Source organism: Peromyscus leucopus, chromosome 15, assembly GCF_004664715.2.
Source record: "Peromyscus leucopus breed LL Stock chromosome 15, UCI_PerLeu_2.1, whole genome shotgun sequence".
NCBI lineage: Eukaryota > Metazoa > Chordata > Mammalia > Rodentia > Cricetidae > Peromyscus > Peromyscus leucopus.
Genome location: NC_051076.1, coordinates 28,819,135 through 28,840,607, shown reverse-complemented (window position 1 = coordinate 28,840,607; position 21,473 = coordinate 28,819,135). Strand labels below are relative to the sequence as shown.

The window sequence follows — 21,473 nt, the reverse complement described above, 5'->3', positions numbered from 1 at the left end:
TGGCTGTAAGTCCTTCCTACGCAGATATACCTGGCCATGTAGGGGAGCAAGCCCAGTATTTAGAAGTCAACAGTGTGCTAGGTTTTCCTCCTAGCTGGTCCATGAGCTGGGGAGATGGGCCTGCTGAGGGGGATAAAGGCGTTCGTGGGAAGGGTGGTCCCCACTGCAGCCTGCTGAGGCAGCAATTCTGATCCTTGGGAAGCTGGCGGGCAGGGAGCCCAGGACTAAGCGGCCTAAGCATGTGGAGGGATCAAGGAAGGTTCAGTCTGAAGACAGACATTTGCCATAAGCACAGGTCGGAAAAGAACCCAGGGATAACATCCAGGGGAAACTTCAACACTTGAGGAGGAGGCAGGAAGGCGGTCTTCAGGGGATGCTGAAAAGCAGATGGTAGAGGGTAAAAGAATGGGGAATACTAGTCTAAAAACCGAGTTGGGCAGACAGAAATAGAGACTACAATGTGGTTGGGGGGGGGCAGATGATAGTGGAAGAACACAAAGGTGCAGGTTTGTGGGGTGAGTCACCTGGAGCGCTGATGTAGGACACAGGACTCTGGCTATTACTGTGCATACGGTGTTTTTTCTTTTCTTTCTTTTTTTTAAAATTTATTTACTATGTACACAGTGTTCTGCCTGCATGTATACCTGTGCACCAGAAGAGGGCACCAGATCTCATTACAGATGGTTGTCAGCCACCAGGTGGTTGCTGGCAACTGAACTCAGAACCTCTGGAAGAGCAGCCAGTGCTCTTAACCTCTGAGCCATCTCTCCAGCACCATACTCAAGGCTCAGAGTAGACTTTAGGTATTCTTGCCAAACACACATAGGAGTCACATATGTATACATACATGTATATATTTTTGGCTTTTTGAAGCTGGCCTTAAACTTTTTTGGTAGCCTTCCTGTGTCAGCCTCCTGAATGCTAGGATTACAAGTGTGTGTCCCCGTGCCCAGCTTTTTACTTACTTATTTATATTGCATTTACTTATTCATTTGTGTGTAGGTGTGTGGGTGAGCGTGTGCCACGGTGCACCTGTGTCGGCCAGAAGGTAAGTTAGATCCATCATTTCTCTCCTGCAGTGTGGGTTCCAGGGATCGAACTCAGGTTGTTAATCTTGGCAGCAAGCACCTCTACCTGCTGAGCTCTTTTGCTGGCCCCTATTTTGAGTAAGTCCTTCCAAAGGCTTCCCAGACTGTGCACATGCTGGACAGCTGCTACACGGGAGAAGGCATACTTCCAAGGAAACAGGATCTCTCCCAGGAAACCCTCTCCAGGAGAGAGGGTTTGCTGCACAAACAGGCCATGAAGCTTTGAGCAGTGGCCCCACCGTGCTCTGAGCCTTGGGGATGGCCAAGGGTAGCTGCTGCCAAAAGATACAAGAGATATACCTCCCTGCTAGCATAGGGAACAGGAGAAGGAGGAGGGAGAGGAAGAAGAAAGGCAGGCCCCAGCAGCGGGGAAGGAGAGAGGAGGCACAGGCCACAGGCGTGTAAGTGAATAACAACACGAAAAGCCCTGCGGAATCCCAGAAGGGAGAGAGCGCTGCCATCAAAGAAGCCAGGGCAGCCTACAGCACTTGCCCTTTTCCATTTCCAAGTGTAAATAAGTTTCCTCTGCACAATAAAGGGCCTGCCATCCCATCCCAGGCAAGGCTCCACTGGAAAGATAAACACTGCATTCAATGAAAAGCTCCCAAACACAGAAGCCAGAGCCCCACAGGAAACCATCCGTTTTCCTCCAGACCTTCATAGGAAAATCCTTCTCGGGAGAGAAAGCAAATGCGAAAAGGAAAAACACCCTGCCAGCAGTTCATACACACCACGAAGATGAGTGGAAAGTATAAAGGAAGTGACCGGGAGAAGGCAGTGAGCAGCCTTCCTGAAGAAGAAAGGATTCTAACCCTAGCTCCACACAGTATCGACTGCTGACACTCAGGTACACTCAGCTTCATGGCCAGAGGAAAGCCAGATCGGTCACTCAGCTCACACCTGTTGTGAACTACAGACCTCCAGAGCATCCCCTGCCCCTCCCATCCGTTCCCTTGGGCGTATGTTCCGTGTGCAGAACCCTGGCCACAGTGCTGGCACCGAGAGCTTATGGAATACCACACCGTGTGGGTTCATTCACTTGCATTCTCTCAGCATCTCAGAGGAGACCTGGCATCCAATATTTGGTTTGCTGGAGATCACTGAGTGGGCAAGGGGAGGGTCAGGATGAAAGTCCAACGTCCTGTGGAGCTAGCCTGCTGCCCTAGTGACCTCTCCACACCGCCTCTTCACTTCCACAACAGCCAACAGTCTGGGCTAAAGGGTCAGCCACCATAGAACCCAGGCATCCGCCGAACGTTATTCTAGAGGTTGCTGTGAAGTTACTTTTAAAATTGCAATTAATATTTAAAGCGATAGGTCTTGTGTCAAGGGGATGACCGTCTGTGGGCAGACTCATCTGATCAGACAGAGGTTCAAACAGAACAAAGACTAACCTCCCATGAAGAGGAGGGAATTCCACCAGCAGATGGCCCTCAGACTCAAACTCACCTTTCCCCAGGTCTCCAGCCTGCAAATTATTGATTTACCAGGCTTCTAGTCATGCGAAACAATTATTTAAAATGAACCTCCCACTAAACACAGAGACTAATAGAGATGGGAAGGCAGAAAGATTTCTATGTAGCTGTTTCTAGTTGTTTTTAATTGCTGGGTAGAGAAGACTCCTCAGTGAAACTGGGGTGGTCTTCTTGATGATGCAGCTTCCTTTAAGTCACCCATGCTCCTGTGAGGAACCCCAATAAACTCACTGGTTTCCCAAGCCAGACTTGGATGTAATCATTCTTTGTTGCCAACGCTCTGTGGGCTGAATAAACATTTGTCCCTGTCTCTGCAGGAAAAGTCACACAACACACACAGTAATACACACACACACACACACACACACACACACACACACATACACACACACACACAAATGATGTCATGTACGCTTTCCCCCTCACATTACTTCAAGGCTACATCCACAACTATACCCACAGGTGCGTCCCTTCCCCTCCCCCAGGGATGCCAGTGTGATAGAGTATGCCAGCTCAAGCTTGACTGACCTTGAACAGATACAGTTAATGGATCTTTGCCATCTTAAACCATGAAGAAAGCATGCTGGGCATATTAGTTTGCTTTCTATTGCTGTGGCAAACATCATGACCAGAAGTAATGTGGGGAAGATAGGGTTTGTTTGGCTTATACATCGTGGTCACAGTCCATCACTGAGTGAACTCAAGGCAGGAACTCAAGCAGAAGCAGAGATGGGAACCACTTATATAACCAAAGACCACCTGCCCATTGGTGGCGCTGCCACCATGGGCTGGGCCTTCCCCCATCAATCATTAATCATGAAAATGCCCCACAGGACAATCTGATATAGGCAATTCCTCAACTGAAGTTGTCTCTCCCCAGGTGACCCCAGTTTATGTCAAGATGATCAAAACTAACCCCCACACTGGGCTTGACATTACCTGTGGAAAGCCAGTTACATAATTATGCTCTCTTTAAAGTATATGGAGAATGTCAAGCAGATGATATCTCATGTATGCATGTGAATTAAGAACATTGTCTCCACAGAGGTAACAGAACAGGCCAAGTGTGGTGGCGCACGCCTCTAACCCTAACACTCAGGAGGCAGAGGCAGGTGGATCTCTGTGAGTGTGAAACCAGCCTGGTCTACACAGCAAGTTCTAGACCAGACAGGGCTACATAAAGAGACCCTGCCTTAGTAAAAACTTAAAAAGGTAACAGAACAGAGGGGTAGTGGTGCCCACCATGGCTGGAGGGTGGGTGCTGACTTTTACATTACAGCCAGAAGAGAGTAACTATGATGGACTCTCCAGTAGCCACCGTCTCCATCACGGCCTTCCCATCAATACACCGTTCAGCCTTCGGAGCTCGCCCTCTGTGGTTACCACCTCAATTCTATTAATTCCCCCAGCCCACATGTCATCATCCCTCATCAAAGAGGTGGCTTCAAAGTCACTCCTGTTGAAACCTCTTCTTGATCTCCATGCTCATCTTAGCACAGAGTAAGCATCGTAGAGATGATGGTTGACAGTGACTAATATACATGTTGTCCTTGGCCGCACTGGTGGACTGTTTGTCAGTTTGTGCAACAAGTATTTATTGTGCTAGGAGGTCCCTACGCTCCCAAGGCTCGCAGCCCATTATAGGTAGAGGGCATTCATTCTCTCCTGGTCCACAGAGGGCTGAATGTTAACGTCAATGGCATCATCCAGAATGCTGAGAACGCGGGAGCACAGCAGAAAATGGTGTATTGGAGTTTCTCAAAGGGGAAGGGAAGAGAATGGGAGAGTGGGAGCCAGAAAGCAGGCCTCCCAGAAGAGAAAAAGGAAGTACCGAAAGAGGAGGAAGTCGGCATGAAGGGGACCCTCGGCCACTTGGCAGAGGGCACTGCATCAACCATGGCTGGAAGGTACAGGAACTACCCAGAGCAGGTAAGGAAAGAGTTTGGGGTACATGGGGAAAAGGAGACTGAAAGCAAAGAATAGGAAGCGGTCCCTCCTGGGAACGCCATGGGTCCCCCAGACTCTCCTCCTCAGCATGACAGGAAATCACACCAACTCACTCAGCTGATGGCTGCAGGGCCTGGAGGTGGAAAGACAGCGCTGTTCCTACTGCAGGAAGACAAGACCTATTTCTTAGTGTTGCCTGTAAGAAAGGCCACGGGCAGTTCTCGTCAGTGGGCCAGCCTGGACCATCCTGACCTCCATGGCCAGTGGCTGAGGAACAGATCTGATTAGCTACTTGGAAATTTCATCAATCTCCTCAGACAGGGCTTCTGAGGTGACAATGGTCTTCAAATGCTCAGCCTCTGGGCACCATCCTGTATCCAGTCCCTTCCACTCTAGGAGTAGTGTGTGTGTGTGTGTGTGTATGTGTATCAGCTGCCGGTGTGAGTATGGGTTCAAAAGCTCTTGAGATTTCAGCTGCCACACTCTCTGCCAGCAAGGTAGCAGGCCATTGGCAAAGAAGTGTTAATAGAGGTTGGGGATATGGCTCAGTTTCTACAGTGCTTTCAAGACCAGTTTGGTCCCCAGAACCCATGTAGAAAAAAGCCAGACCTGGTGGGTATGCACTTTCAATCCCAGTGTTGGGAAGGGGACAGGGTGATCCCTGGGGCTTGCTGGCCACCATCACAGCCTAGTAGTTGAGTCCTAGCCCAGTGAGAGAACTTGTCTCAAAAAAAAAAAAAAGTAAATAAAAAGTGAACGGCTCTGGAGGAATGATACCCAAGATCAGCCTCTGGCCTCCATACATATATACCAAGCATGTCAACACACATCCACACACGTGCACCCACATACCCCCCACAGTCACATACACAAAAGAAGTGCCAACAGGCAAGAAATCCATCTCCTCAGCCAGCAGTCTACAGCATCTTACAGTGCAGGACTGAACAAATGGCTTCCGTTCTCTGAGCAAAGTGGTTAAGCATGGATCTCACAGAGCATCCAGAAGAGGCCAGGATCTGTCCCCAATGTGCTCTCTATTCATAGCTACACAGGCCTGTGATGTGTTTGCCACAGACTACCTGTAACTCTGATCCCTAAGTCCCAGAGCACAGGTGGAAAGGTTTTAAGTTTACATTAGTACCATGGCCCGCTATAGACCACGGGTGGTCCAGGGCACACAGGAAAACACAAGGTTCTGTCTAGTGACTGTTATTATTAGGCAAGATCACTGTGATGCTTGCGTTAGCCAGAGGCCACCATCAGTTGGCACAAATGAGTGAGCCAAGAAAGAAGCAGGGTGGCTCCCTGTGGTTACACAGAAATGGAACACTAGATGAAATGTCAAGTCTTCCTAATTTATGCCTAATATATGTCCAGAGTGGAAAAGTTATGAGTACAGTTGGGGGGTAAATCTTCCTGCCACCTCAGTCATCTAGCTCCTTTTTACAGAATGATCCATGTCGCCACTATCTTGTATATCATCTATGCACAGTAAACTTGCATGTGCACACATGTATACCCACATGTGTATATATAATTATTCTTATGTACTTATAATAAAATGCAATTGGTAGCAAGCATAGCCACAGATCTAGAACTTTTTTAAAAAAATGGACAAAATGTCTTAATCTGGCTTTATATCAGTTCACAGATAACTGATTAGTCTTCTTAATCTCAGTGCCAATTAATCCACTATTCATATTTAAAAGTGACTTTATAGCCAAGCATGGCACTTTTAATCATGAGTCAGAAGCAGAAGCAGGCAGATCTCTGTAAGTTTAAGGTGAGCCTGGTCTATGTAGCAAGTCCAGGACAGCCAGGGATACATAGTGAGTCTCCATCTCAAAAGAGATAGAGATAGAGATAGATAGATAGATAAATAGATAGATAGATAGATAGAGAGGAAAAAACTGTGCCTGCTTTAACTTTTTGGTTTTATAACTGATTCTTCACTTACGTAACTATACAGGATGTTCATCATGTCACATGTATGGCTCTATCTTTAGAATACATTCTTAGATACTATGAGCATAATTTAGGAGTCAAACGACATGTACAATTTGGGGTTTCACAGGTGTTTTCACGTTACTCTCCCCAGGGATCTGCAGTACATTAGCGCATGTGCTCTGAGATGCGCAGTTACTCTACACCAGCGCAGCCCTGCCTGGTCCTGTGTACATAAATATTGACTTAGATGGAGAGCCGGCCCTCTGTTACTCACTTCTAGACATTTCCCACCCTTATCTTAAATTTTTTCACACATTTGTGCTCAAACAATGGTAGCTAACATGCATCTGTCTAGCGCTTTCTATGTACCAAGCGTCAGACTTGGGCTTTTAAAATATATTAACTCCCGGAATTACAACATGACTCGGAGGCACACACTATGAGCTGTTTTCCCAGAAGTAGACACTTAGGTTGAAGGCCGAGTGGAACTGACCCATGCCTGGAGATGGTGACTGTGCAGTCACAATGCACACCAAGAGTCTGTCCAACCACGGGACAACACTGCTATTTAAATAGAAGATTGATTTTTGTGAATTTTTTAAAACCTTTTTCATTTGTTTTTTGAGACGAGGTATATGTAGAATAGGTTGGCCTTGAACTCATGACTTGCCTGCCTCTGCCCTCTGTTTTCTAACTCTTTGACTTGAATGATTAATCCATTTGACTTTCAGGTTGTCTCACCTGCTGACATAAATGACTGAACCTTCGGATTTTCCTTTGAGTACTGTTTTAACTATACCCCATAAGCTTTCTGCATAGTGTAGTATGTGAGTGCCACAGGTCACCAGAATGTCCGCCTTGCTGTTAGAAATCTGTGCCATGTAAGACAAAGGATTCATATTTATGACGTTTAAGTTTTCCACTCCAGACTATCGTATGTCCTTCCATTTCTTAAACTAAATATGTACATCTATTCTTAAATACCTTATCTTTGTTAAGTTGTCATTTTAATGATTTTTTTTTTTTTTTGTAGAAGAAATCATGTAGCTGTGATTTCTGACCAGTTGCTATTGGAGCATATTAACACTATCTCTCACGCAGGAAGAACAGGTAGGAGGAGTTCAAGTTCAAGGTCAGTCTGGGCTACAAAGCAAGAACTTGCCTCAAAGCTAAAACAAACACAAAGAGAACAAAAGGGGAAAAAATGTAATCCATGTCATCACGGGGTTATTAGAATCAGTTCTTAAGTAACGGCACAGCCCGGCCCACACTGTGTCCTCCTCTCCGTCTGCAGCGGGGCGCCTACCTGGGTCTCCGGAGCCGTCGCTGTTCCGCTCGCTCTCCCCGTCTTCCTGGCCGTCTGCGTTCTGCTGAGTGTGCTGCAGGCTCAGCTTGTGGCAGACCTCAAAGGCCTGTCCCACGGTCCGCACGATCCTCATAGCCTGACTCTGGGAAGGAAGACGGGAAAGAAAGAGTGAAGGATGCAGAGACGCCACAAAGAGGGACACAGCAGAGGGCAGCGTGGCTGAGGATGTGCAAGGTGGTCAGCAACCCAGGCAGCCGGAGAAGGAAAGGTGGAAAAAGTCAAGATTTCTGGAGTGTATACCTGCTCTAGAAATAGGACCTATGTCACCACAGTTCTGAGGCCATCGTCAACCGAAGACAGGTGCCAGAGGCAAGCGTTCCAACTCCGGGCTTAGAATTGGACTTGGCCTCATTTGCCCCCTCCAGTGTAAAGCAGTTCTGGTCCTTTAGAATCTGCCGCCAGCCACTACCAAATGTCCAAGGAGCCCATCAAACTAGGAGGGACTCAGCCATCTTTTTACTTCACATGGCCAGTTTCCTAGGAGCTCCTACAGACCGCAGCCTCTAAGGGGCTGAGAAGGCTGAGAACCAGCTGAAGACTGGCGTCCACCTCCCACCTCCCCACAGTGGCCTTCCCAAAGGAGAGGCAAGTATTTCCCAGCCTTTCTCTAAGACATTGTATACCCAGACCTGTACACCAAGTGCACACAGTGGGGGAGAGTCTCTTCAATAAATGGTATTAGGAAAATTAAATGTTCACATGCAGAAGGGTGATGTTAGACCCCCACCTTATACCATATGTAATTAGAAATTAACTCAAATAGAAGTTGAAGCTGTAAAACTACTGGAAGGAGACAGGGATGGGGCTCCAGGGCACTGGTTTGAGCAGTGACACTTGGGACATCATGCAGTTCCTGCCTTGCTTTCGTTCTGCTACTTAACATCTTCCTTTAGGAGCCCGGTGGGAGAGCTCAGAGGCCTCCAGGATTCCACCACTTAATAAGGAAAGGGAGGGAGGGCAGAGCTGCATTCCTGGACTATCTTCAGCAACCCAGCGGCATGGTCTCAAAGGTGTACCACCCGTTATATAACTTGATGATTATAGTTACCTCTCACCTACTTTCAAGCATTGAAAATGAAAGATATGTAAAATATACACGTACAGAGCCCATGCTGAGGCGAGCCAAACATCACACCATCATCAGCTGTGGGCTGTGTCACTAGACTTAACCTAATGCCCAAGTGGAGCACTAGCCATGTTTTGATGACCTGAGTCTGGGCGTGATTACTACCTAGTGAGACCATGTAGTCCACTGATAGTATTCAAGGCCCCCCAGGTGACATCAGCAGTCAGGTAGAGTTCATCAGCATGAGGTGGATGACATTGTATTATTACTCTAATATCTGGTGCTCTGATAGGCCTAGGGGGTCCTGCTGAGGTTACACCATGATTCACTTGTACCCCTCATGATATTGAGATGTGTCTGTATCTCCCATACTACATCCATGAACTCCTTCCCAGTCCCAAAGCACGAGAACCTGAACTTTGGAAGGCATGGTGCCTAACAAATCAATGACAAACATGCCCCGGCTTTCCACATCCCTCTTTTCTAAAATGTAATAATAATAATAATAATAATAATAAACCATTTGAGAATCTCATACAGTATATTTTGATCATATTCACCCAAACTCCTTCCTTTAACTCTTCCCAGTTCCACCCTCAACTGCCTACCCCTCCAAATTTCATCCCCACTGCCTCTTTTTTAATACCCCATCAACTATAATTTGTGCCGTCCTTATACTTCTGTGGGGCCATCCAGTAGAGTGTGGGTGATTTCACCCGGAGCTACACCTTTAAGGAAAGCCGACTGTCCCTGCCCTAGAAACCATAAGCTGTCCCTAGCTCTTCAGGGGTGGGCTCACAACCCCCTCCCGCTCTAGACTAGAATACCGACTACCTTCCTCTTGTGCAGGCAACCGCAGCTGCTGTGAGTTCATGAGTGTATCTACATCACTCTTGACCATGAGGATGCTCCCTGGTCAGGGCTGGACCAGAAAGCTTCACCCTCAGATAAAAAGAACACACAGTGATGCAGCCTCGGTGATGATCCCATGCTCATCTTCTAGTACCCTCTCTTCCTTTTTGAAAAGAAGAACAGGCTACCTACAGCTTCTCAATCTTTCACAGCAAAGCTCCTGTACCAAGTCACTGCGCGCGTGGCTTTCTTCTGTCTGCCACTGTCCCTCAGATGGGAGATCTGACTCCCTTTCCTACTAACTCTGCCCAGCTGAGCAACGTATAAAGACCAAGAGTTTAATTCTGTGACTTCCTTATATAAACGAATCCAGAAATCTCATTCTGAGTAAATATTTTCAAGGAATGGGTCATTTCCCCCCATCACTCCCAGAGTAAAGACTCAGTTTCCCTCTTTAAAATACAGTCACATAGGGAACAAAGTTCATTCCTGAGTGTGTTGCTGTAGAAATCTCAGATTTTCCTAAGAAAGACATGGCACAAGTTCTATCACCTTTGTAAGCCCCAGGCATGACTATGGGATTGGACAGGGGCAGGGGAGGATATATAGAATGATGTTTGGATTTATGCAAGAGGCTGGGTGGGTGGGAAAGGCCTTTATGGAGGACTCTTTTACCTCTCACATATCTGCAGCTGATGATGGATGGTGGGTACCTTCAGAACTGAGCATTTAAAGCCTCTAAATTCTGCCTCGGTCTGGTTTCTATTTTGCCACCTTCAACAAGAACGAAGGGGTGGGTACATCTAGAGGCTCAGCTGTCTAGAAGTCTACAATGGCTATATGTATTAATGTATGTATGCCATACATTAATGCTTAGTGCACACTGCATTTTTACATTTCAGTGCACTTTCTAGAAGCAACAACTGACTCTGAGCTCTACTGATTTCCCTGAAAATGTAGAAAGTGCTGACTTTGGGTTACTGGTTGTGCCTTCCCGCATGTTGGAAGCGGCAAGTTGTCCCCTCAGCTCCGATGTCCTTCTGTCCTCCCCTTATCACAGTTTCCAAGTTTCTCTAGCTCACTAAGGATGCGAACCAATAGTGCGTGTCTCTCACCACATCTCATCTACTGCACTGAGGACTGAAATGTGAGGAATATATACGCTAGCACCTCCCACAGGGCTTGCATACAGCAGTGCTCAAGAAATGCTTTATTCGGACAAGTGAGGTATCAGATTTCTGTAATCCCAGTGCTTGGGGGAAGAGGCAGGAGGATTGGAGTTCAAAGTCAGTCTGGGCTACATAACAAGACCTTGTCTCAGCTCAGTGGGGATGACCTGAGTTTGATCCCACAGACCCACAGTATGAAAGGAGAGAACTCCCTCAAGTTGTCTGATGATGTCATGAATATTACGGCACGTGCACACATGCATGGATGCACATAAAAACTAAATGAATAATACAGTAAAAATAAAAACCTTTATTCTGATTAAAAATTCTTTGCATGAAAAGATAATTAAAGTCGGGCGGTGGTGGCGCATGCCTTTAACCCCAGCACTCGGAAGGCAGAGCCAGGCGGATCTTTGTGAGTTTCAGGCCAGCCTGGTCTACAAAGCAAAATCCAGGAAAAGCATAAAGCTACACAGAGAAACCCTGTCTCGAAAACCAAAAAAAAAAAAAAAAAAAAAAAAAAAAGAAAGAAAAGGAAAGAAAAAAGAAAGAAAAAGTAATTAAGTCAGAAAAAAAGGATAGATTTTTTTCAGTTAATTCATTTTTTTAATTACTTACAGTGTTCTGCCTGCACATATGACTGCATGCCAGAAGAGGGCACCAGATCTCATTATAGATGGCTATGAGTCACCATGTGGTTGCTGGGAACTGAACTCAGGACCCATGGAATGGCAGCCAGTGCTCCTAACCTCTGAGTCATCTCTACAGCCTCCAAAAGATAGATCTCAACAGGCTATTTGTTTTGTTTTTGTTCTTTTGTTTGTTTGTTTTAATTAATAGCAGAAACATGAAGAATTTAAGAGATCTCTTTTTCTTTATATATCCTAAGGTCAAAAGGGTGCAAACCGTTGCCTCCCTCACGTAGCATCAGAAGAAAACCCTCGGACAAACGCATCTCAGCTCTGAGCTAGTCCAGCAGCTTCTGTGCAGGAAGAAGTTGGTGAACTTCTAGACTTGCACAGTTGGCGTCAAATGATTTCATTTCAGCTTCTCTTACCCTCCTTTAAATAAAGGCTGTGTCTCCATCCACAATAAAAGGATTTGGCAGCATGGTTGATGAAGTTTGGTGATGTTTCTTGAGGAGGTGACCTGGTATATATCACACTAGCCTGTCTGCTCTGCGGTATGACTACATACCCATAAAGGACTGTCCTTTCCATTCACCACTCTGGGGGTCAAAATCAGCGAGGTGGCTCCTAACACTACTCATCAACAGCTCTGTTGAGTCCAGATGCCCTTTGACCTTCAGGACTTGGCTTTCATCACTACTGAAATGTCTTTTTAGAGGACTTTCTAAGAGGACCTTGGACATAGAGCAAGTACTGGAAGGCAGCCAGCAGGGGCTGATTCTCTCACTGCTACTCTCCTCACAGTCCCGTGGGTTCCTTTCTAGAGGTTAACCCCACTTGATGTCCTAGGCAAGAAAACTGGTTCTGTTTGCTGCCCTGAAATGAAGGAGTCATACGTGCTGGCACTTCACTGAGGGCCATGTCTGAAGCTAAGAGGGAGAATTCAATTAAATGGAGCTTTAAAATGAACTCTTTCAGAGGTTTCCATGAAGACCTTAGGTCTCTTGGTTCACATGGAAGCAGCTGCCCAGATCTCATGACATTTGGAAATCAAAGTGGAGGTTTAAAGATTACAGGCATTCATGCACACAGTGGAGCCAGCAACTGGACTATTAGAAGACAGCCTTTTCCAGCTTTCAGAGATCTGGCCACTCTCTAGATTGGGCGGGGGTTGTGGAGCATCATTATACCGCATGATTTTGTACAAATCCAGCTTAGTTTTATATAATCCCTGAAAGTGCTGGGTGGCACATGGACCAAATCTTCCTGTCTAGAAGCCAATTTCTCTTAGCAGCCCAAAGCATGTGTGGCCTCGTGGTTATCAAGATTAGCTTGGATAGGGCTGCTTTGATGTTTTCAGAGCTGGAAAGGAATACCTAACCTCAGGGTGGCTCTCAGCTGCAGATGGAGAGCAATGGCACTCATTGGAAGTGCCAGTTACAGGCAGTTTTGTGAAAAGGAAAAGGAAAGGAAGGTACCTCAGAACCATATGCCTCTGATTCCTACCACGCAGTATTTCTTTAAACCATCTCTCTGTCCTCTTGATAGAAGCCCTCTCCCAGCCTGGGACACCCCTTACCCTAGTACAGAAACCAGATCAAGATGGATAAATAGCCATTCTCCTCATTATGCGTATTGTGGGCTTCAACATAGTAGGTGTCAATAGTTGATAAACTGCTACAATGAAAATAACACCATTTGCTGTGAGCATGGGCTATTTGCTCAAAAGTAGACAAAGGCTGGAATATTAGCTTTAGGAAGACAGACATCAGATGTTGATTCCTGTACTTGATCGGTCCACAGGAGAATCATTTATAGCACCATTTTATCTTAGTCTATAAGCCTGTTTGTTGCTGGTTGGCTACATGCACTGGGGGATCTTTTCAGTGCTGTATACATGGAAAACATGGTTTGATCCATCAGATCCTGAAGTTGACCTGATAATTGCCAGCACTCTACTGAATTTCACTACCCTGGACTAAGTTCTCTCTCTCTCTCCTTTGCATCTTGTGGAGATGATTCAAGAGCCATCAGATGAGCAAGGGAAGCAGAGAACAAGAGCACGAGGTGCAGAAGAGACGGAGAGGAGATGGAGCTGCCAATGATGAGAAGCAGGAGGAAGAGTGGGCGTCCACTGTGTCAAGGGGCTTTGCTGTTGGCCTGCCCTCCCGCTCCTCTGCTCGGTGGTACCCACCTCTCCAACTTCTGGGCACTGGGATTTGTCTTCCAAGCACTTCTGAGTTCTTGGAAGACAAGTCACACAAAGTCAGTTGCGCAATGACTTTTATAATTCTCACCTGCCACAGCAATAAAGTACAGTGCCTTTATGTTGAGCTCAACTGCCTCAGAATCTCAACAAAAATAGAACTGAACGTCATGTTTCTTTAATGTGCCGGATAAAGGTATCTCAGAAAGGAGCCAGGGAGATGGCTCAGTTGGGAAAGTGTTTGCCACACACGCATGAACGCATGAAGGCCTGAGTTTGATTCTCAGAATATACAAATGCATACACACACACACACACACACACACACACACACACACACACACACACACACAAGGCAGGAGAGGGAGGGAGACAGAGTGTGAACATGAGCCATGGTGGCTCCAGTTTATAATTAATCCCAGCACTAGGGAGACGGAGACAGGTGTATTCCTGGGGCTTGCTGGCCAGCCATCCTAGCCTAATGATCGAACTCCAGGCCAATGAAGAGACTCTGTTTCAAAAAACAAGCTGGACGGCACCTGAGGAATGACATCAAGGCTGACCTCTGGCCTCTGCATGAACACAAACATCCACAATTCATGCAAAATAAAATAAAGGTACCTTTAGCTTGGTGTTGTCGAGGGACTACAGGCTGAAGTATTTATGTGTGGATATATATATATAGTACTAGGTGTTTGAAATGATGGGTGGGTCAGGTTTTGTCCACTATGTTATTGATGCCTTGATTCTATAATTTGATAGAGGGCCTTCCTTGGACAATGATTCATTGCCCAGTATAGAAAGTTTGTCAAAGTGGGTCTGACTTTCAACACTGACAGGAAATGATGGTTATAATCTGTCAGTAAGCAGCTGGGGGATGAAGGACAAGTTGACTTACCTTTCCAAGTGTTACTAGACACTTGCCCCAATTATTTTCCCCAATAATTAATTTATATTTTATATGCCTTCATGTTTTTCCTGCATGTATATCTGTATACGAGTGTTAGATCCTCTGGAACTAGAGTTGCAGACACTTATGAAATACCGTGTAAGGGCTGGGAATTGAACCCAGGTCCTCTGGAAGAGCAGACAGTGCTCTTAACCACCGAGTCATCTCTCCAGGCCAACACCTGTCATTCTTTAGCACATGACTGTCATCCAAACCCACTGTAAACTCTAAAGGGCAGTTCGGCTATACAGCTGTGGGCCCCCAGTGTGCTGGCAAGAAGAAGCAATGTCTCTTTACCCAAGCCAACTGAACTGGGATCGCAGGAAGGAGATGATGTCAAGGAGTTGACTTCACCACTGGTAGAACTCCCTGAAGCTCCTGCTAATCACTAACAATGCCTGAGGTAATTCGCTAATAAGCACAGCCATGTGCATCAGGCACCGAGTGCATCCTCCTGGGGCTGTGAAAAAAATGCCAGGAGGGTGACATCCACACCACAGGGCAGGCGGAGAGCCAGGCAAGAGGCTGCTCAAGAGAGGAACACTCTTGCAAATGATACTATCGTTATTTCCCAGAAGGAGGGAAGCACAGGAAACGCCAAGTTACCAGGAAGTCTTCATCAATGGCTTCCACTATTTCCTAGAGTTTTAGTGGTCACAGCCCTGGACTGGCAAGTAGGAAGCCTACCTAGTTCTGATCTCAGTGGCATTGTCCATTCAGGGTGTGACCAGGGGGAATTAACTATCCTGGGCCCTTTCTTTTGCCAATTATAAAGTGGGGACAAAGCTCTGTTAATGATTTTAGGACACTATGGGGGGACATCTATGTCACAGTGAGATGGGGCAGAGTTAAGAAGTTCTTTATAATCAAGTTGTGATTACAGCAAAAGCCACTACAAGCTAAAATCCCCAAGATGAGAACCACACAGATCATTCATGTGAGTGACTAGAGGAAGAGCCAGAGGTACAGACTAATCGTGTTGGAAACAAGGGGTAGGGATTCCTTCTAACAGGTAGACTGAGATGCCTGGCCAGTATTCTCAATCAGCAGAAGAGACGACCCATTTTCTATAGTAAAGACAACACTGTATTAGAGGCCCATAATGAGAAACATGTCACCAGCACACAGAGAGACATGGTGTAATGTAGAACGGTGTAACTAAATCTTATGCACAGCAAGACGCTTATTCAAGGCTTTTCTATCTGTGATCAGTCTGAGAACTCAGGAGAGTATTGCGTCTGCTGGCTTCCTATCAACAGGTCCCTAACGTGACTCTAATGGTTCACAAACATCCTTGCAAGACACATTTCCTTAGGATCTGTGGTCCTTTCTCGCCATCTCTTAAATCTGCCTATGATTTGCCAATTAAAACTCCTTCCCAAGCTATTATCTCCTGAAACCACAAGTGCTTTGTAAGAAAGTTAAACACTTATTTGGAGGCCAACCAGGATGGCGTGCAAAACCTCCCAGACACATTCCCTACCCCTCCCAAATTGGGTTTCCTTTGCTTAACAATTCGTTGCTCTTTCCTGGCTTGAAAACTGGTCCCCCCTGTCTGGAGTTCAGCAGCAACAGAGCTCACAGTCCAGGCGGTCTGGAAATAACTCTCCTAGCTGCATGGCTGCAGGCCAGCACAGGGCCTGAGAACCAACCCCACAAAGAGCTACAGACGCAGTAGGTAAGGGCAAAAGGGGTTCAGAAACAGCAGAGCCAGAGAACGAGAAGTAGCTCTGGGAGCTAGGAGGTGTGAAAAAAAAACAAAAAACGGGGTGACGGGAAGCAGAGAACGTGTCTCCGGTCTGTAGGAACTCCATTCGGTACCTAACTCCAAGACCTGGGTTCTAGGTGGAGGTCATTTTCAGACGCTGCTTTGGCAGCAGGACACCTAGTCTGCCTGTGCCACCAGCCCAGATCCCCCCCCCCCAAGAGCCCAGAATCTCCTTTATCTATATTTCTTGCTCAAAATCCTTTAGTTCTGCGTGTTTCCTTGGTGCTAACCACTGCCCTTCAAGGAGAACCTGATAAGCCACTTAGGCTGCGTCTCCACCTTCTGATCTCTGAAAATGAGGATAAAAAGGGTTCATTTTTACATTATTCTTTACATATGCATGACAAAATGAGATAAGCAATTGAAGCATTGGTAAATGACTGGGTGTTGTTTATAACATATCTCTAAGTTGCACACTGTCTATGTACGAGACGGCCATCACTGCACAGGGAAAAACTCCACCCAAAGGCGGGTGGTTCACTCCTGGGTGTCATGCCAGAGAACACTGCAGACAGTCCAGGTGATACCCATCAGGGCCACTCTGGGTTCCTTTCCTCTCCTCTGTTAGTCCCTAAACCCATACATCCCAGTGACTAGGGCTTTTTCCCTTTTCTTTTTCCTACTCAAGTTCCCATAAGTTCTAATACACAGCCCAAAATGGCCTCACTTACATCACCTGCCCTTTCAACTGTTATATAGACATTCAGTCTGGCAACTCAGCCACCTTCTCATCAAAGAAGTTACTGCTTTCTTCCTACTGGTATACTTCTTAACAGTTCTAGTACTTTCTAGCCCATCCTATGACATAATTTAAAAGGGCCCAAGAGCTAGAGAGGTAGCTCAATGATAGACCCTTGGCAAAAGGTCCTAAACTCCATCCCCAGTATAATCAATCAATCAATCAGTCAAAAATCAAACAAACAATACATAAAAGGCCTGAAAACAGAGTAGGTAAGGGCACAAATCTCCCTAGAAGGCATGGAAAGTTAGCAATGTGTTCCTCCTTCATGGGAAACAAGACACCTATATAATATGAGCTTTGATGGTTTGATTTGGTGATGTTTTTAGTATATGATGGTACAAAAGCGATACACACATATACAGTAGAAATTATACTTCAAAATTTGATTTTTTCCCCCTAGACTAATGGCATACAGTAGGAAATGCTCATGACACTGGGCAGTGGCAACCACTCACGGCTTCTGGAAACGACTAGTCCACAGGTACTGCGCTGCTGAGCAATAATGTATGCTATACTGGATATATTAAATGCATTTTCAATTTATAATATTTTCAGCTTAAGATGGGTAAACCATGACATAATTTCTATCATGTCAAGAGACACCTGTGTTAGTAAATTTTGACCTTGTCAGGTTTTATTTGTAGGACCCCATTTGATTATGACCTACGAAACTATGAAAGACACCTCAAGGCATAGGACGGAATGTCCAGGAAGGGGACCGGAAGTCTTATAAGCCAGACTTAATGGCTTCTCTCTAGAAGAGCAGAACTGTAAGGCTTTAGAAATTGCTGTAGTACTTTCCAAAAACACATTCTATATGGAAAAAATATGGTTTTGTAGCCAAATTAGTTTTTGAAATGCTAGATTAAACAAGTTAAGGGGTTACCTTAACTGCTGGGCCTCTCAGAAACTTAAACACGGTAGTTTTAGCGTGGAATACTTTGGGTGACAGATGTTAAAAAAATGCATTTATTTTTAGACAACGCTGGTTTTAAGGCATCAGAGAAAGTGGGAAGGGAACAAGACAGGGTAACCGGAATGAATAGAATTGAAATACATTATGTACATGTATGAAAATGTCATAATAAATCTCATTATTATGTATAATCATATAATTACTATATGCTAATAAACATTTTTAAAAGAAAATGCTAATTTTGCCTATCCTCAATATATCTTCAAAGAAGCTGAGATTTAGTGGGGTGGCAATCCACTTATCATTCTGGACTACTGTAGGAGGGTGAGGTAAATTCTAAGTTTTCTACTCTCCAGGCAGGCATTCCAAACCCTAGTTTTGTGTGTCAGGCCCCTAGAGGAATGGCCGAGAGAAAGAGCACCTCTACAGAAGTGTAAAAATTACATTTACTCAGTGTCAAGGTGGCCACATTAAAATAATCTCCCATGACAACCAATATCATACCCTAGCTAAGCTAGATTCCCCGTGTCATGATTTGCTAATACACACAAGATTGGGGGGGGTGAAGGGTCACCTTAGTTAATGCTTCTTTCCTGCAAGCTGATGTCAGCATCACTGCTGGTCCTGTCTTCTGGTCCTCTCTCAAAAGACATATCAAACGGTGGACCCCTCTCTATTGCCCTATGTAACTAAGTACAAAGTTCAGATGGCACTAAAATCAAAGACGGTTTCATCACACCGGAGCAATGACAGATGACTAATGTAGTGTTACCAGTTCTGGTATTAAAACACCCTCCTCCAAACCTTAAACAGGGAGACAAGCCAATGACAGATATGTGCTGGGCCGATCAGAGGAAACTAGCAGAAGACTGACGACAGCCCCCTTACCTTCTTCTTGGATTTAAAGACATTACACCTGAAGATATTGCTGGCACCATCTCGCGCGATATAGCTGAAGATCTTCAAGTCTTGGGAATCATGAGAGACGTAGAAGATCCTAGGAGAAAAAAAAAAAACCAATAGGAAAACACACTAAATGTGGCATTCAATCCCGAGTGTCAACAGGAAACCTCTGATCGTGGAGAGGCAGAAGGCAGAGCTCACTGGTGCCAAGCCATCAAAGAAAGTCCTTTTCCTGTGGGATCAAAAAGCCCCTGTGCAGGAGGCTCTTTCCACAGGCTCTACAAACATGGCTGCTCCTGGGGGGGACTTCCAGATTTGGAAGAGCAGGCGTGGTGGGGTGTGGAAACCACATTATTATTGACTACATCCTGAGGTGGCAAACCTGTTTTTGGTAACTAGTCTGTTGGAAGGCGAGGGGGGGGGGGAGTTCCCATCTTTGCCTGAGCAATAAATCTATATTAAACCCAAGGAAATGTACACAAGTTTTCTGAGACCTGCTCACATTTATTATCAAAGAAGGAGCCTTGGAAAATTAACCATCGGGACCATGTTGGGAAATCTAAGACATTTCCATTATTACAGGTCTCCTGGTGATAGTGACTCCATTTCCCACCCCATCTCCATGAACCGGGCTTCTACATAGTCATCACGTATCTTGGAAAGCATGGGTAGTCAGGTGTCATCGCAGCAGCAGGGCATTGAGTGCTCCTGGGCTCACAGGAGTTATGTGTAGATATCAATACACAAGTAAGACATGCTATAATGAAAAAATCCAGCAGAATAAGGGACAGAGTGTGATGGAGGCTGCTGCTTTAGAAAAGATGGCCAAACATTGTCACAGCAACTCAAAGACCCAGATGACAACCCCAGAGATTGCTGGGCAAAAGCATTATAGGAAGAGGGAACAGAAAGATTACGAGTCCTACAGAGCACAGAAGGTGATAGAAGGGCTTGAAAAAATGACCAGCGTGATTCAAGCAGGATCACAGAACAACCCAAGGTCAGAACACAGATGAAGTTCATAGCGTGTATTGTAAGCTGAAGATGAGAGGCCACTGGGGGCCCTGAACTGGTGACTAACTTCTTCATGCTTAGAACTAAAAGTTCCCTCTGGCTGCTTGGGCCTTTGCAGAGGTAGGGACAAAGGTGGAGGCAGAAGCAAGGGGGGAAAGATTATAAACAAAGTCCCGGAGGCTGAGTGTTAACGAGGGATTGTTCAGGGTGCTATCGGAGCATAAAGCTGGGCAGTGGAGGTCAGTGGGGTTAGCTTTGAGTGACTGGAGTACAGCTCTTAATGAATTCCACTGGGGCCACAAGCTTTTCAGAAATCCTTTTTCTCTGTCAATAATAACATTGACAACATTAAGTTTCTTCTTTCTTTCCTTCCTTCCTTCCTTCCTTCCTTCCTTCCTTCCTTCCTTCCTTCCTTCCTTCCTTCCTTCCTTCCTTCCTTCCTTCCTATCTATCTATCGATCTATCTATCTATCTATCAAGTCAGGGTCTTGTTATATAGCCCTAAAACTCCTATACAGCCTAGGCTGGCCTCACACTCAAGGCTATCTTCCTGCCTTAACCTCCTGAGTGTTAGAATTACAGGTATATATAGATGTATATTACCACACCTGACAATAGATGCATTTAAAAAATTAGTGTTAAGTATATTAAAAAAAGGATGGAGTTTAGTGTCTACAGATTTATAATCTTGTTATTTACTGCACCAGAAGTGATATGAACCATTTAGAAGCTTAAATGTGTTGTCTACAAAGTGGGGGCTGTTCATAGAAATATCTTGTGTGGTTTATCAAGAAGATGAAATGTTTAGTAACAAACCATTTCACTTCTCTTTACCAATTTTGCTTCTAAGTAGTTTAGAAACTGGGATTACTTATAGAAATCCCATAGAAACACTAAAAAAAAAAGTGGGCCAAGACTAAGAACACTGCAAAGGACCCTGGGAAGGGAACTACAACTCCCCGGCTAAACTCTTTTCAAGGAATTTTGGCACGTCTCACATACACACTACCTTGAAATCATCTTCAAATAGATAATAGGGCTTCCTAGAGAGCTAATCTGAGGTTGCTGGGTGCATAGGATTCCCCTTAGCCTTCTAAATATGCCAAACTGTATCCATATCAAAGGAATAAGCAAGCCAACAGCTGGGCTTCTCCTAACTGTTTCTTCTAACTGAACTCTAGGCTCATGCAGCAGTCCCTATAGACACCCTCCCTCCCCGAAGACTCTCAAGTTTCTCAAACTCATCTGTCTTCTACCTGAATTCACCATCAGCCCCTCCTTGCCATTCTCCCCTGCACAGCCTTGATGAACACAGTGTCCACTCAAGGCAGAAATCTAGGGGCCAGCCTTGAGTCCTTCCTCCACTGTTGCCAGTACCTGTTCCTCGTGATCAACTTCCTCAGTACATCCTCCCAGTGTGTCTCTCATTGGTTTTT

The 21,473-nt window shown here is 45.5% G+C and overlaps 1 protein-coding gene across 2 annotated transcripts in view; it reads right to left on the bottom strand.

Moving 5' to 3' along the window:
• The window catches only part of C15H1orf226 (chromosome 15 C1orf226 homolog), a 300,724-nt gene that overhangs the window by 30,700 nt on the left and 248,551 nt on the right, over nt 1-21,473 (bottom strand). For both annotated transcript variants that reach the window (XM_028864336.2, XM_028864337.2), the window contains exons 5-6: nt 19,009-19,117; nt 7,764-7,905 (exon numbers count right to left, since the gene is read on the bottom strand). In XM_028864336.2, the coding sequence (XP_028720169.1) occupies nt 7,764-7,905; nt 19,009-19,117 (251 nt within the window). The remainder of the gene's footprint in view (nt 1-7,763; nt 7,906-19,008; nt 19,118-21,473) is intronic.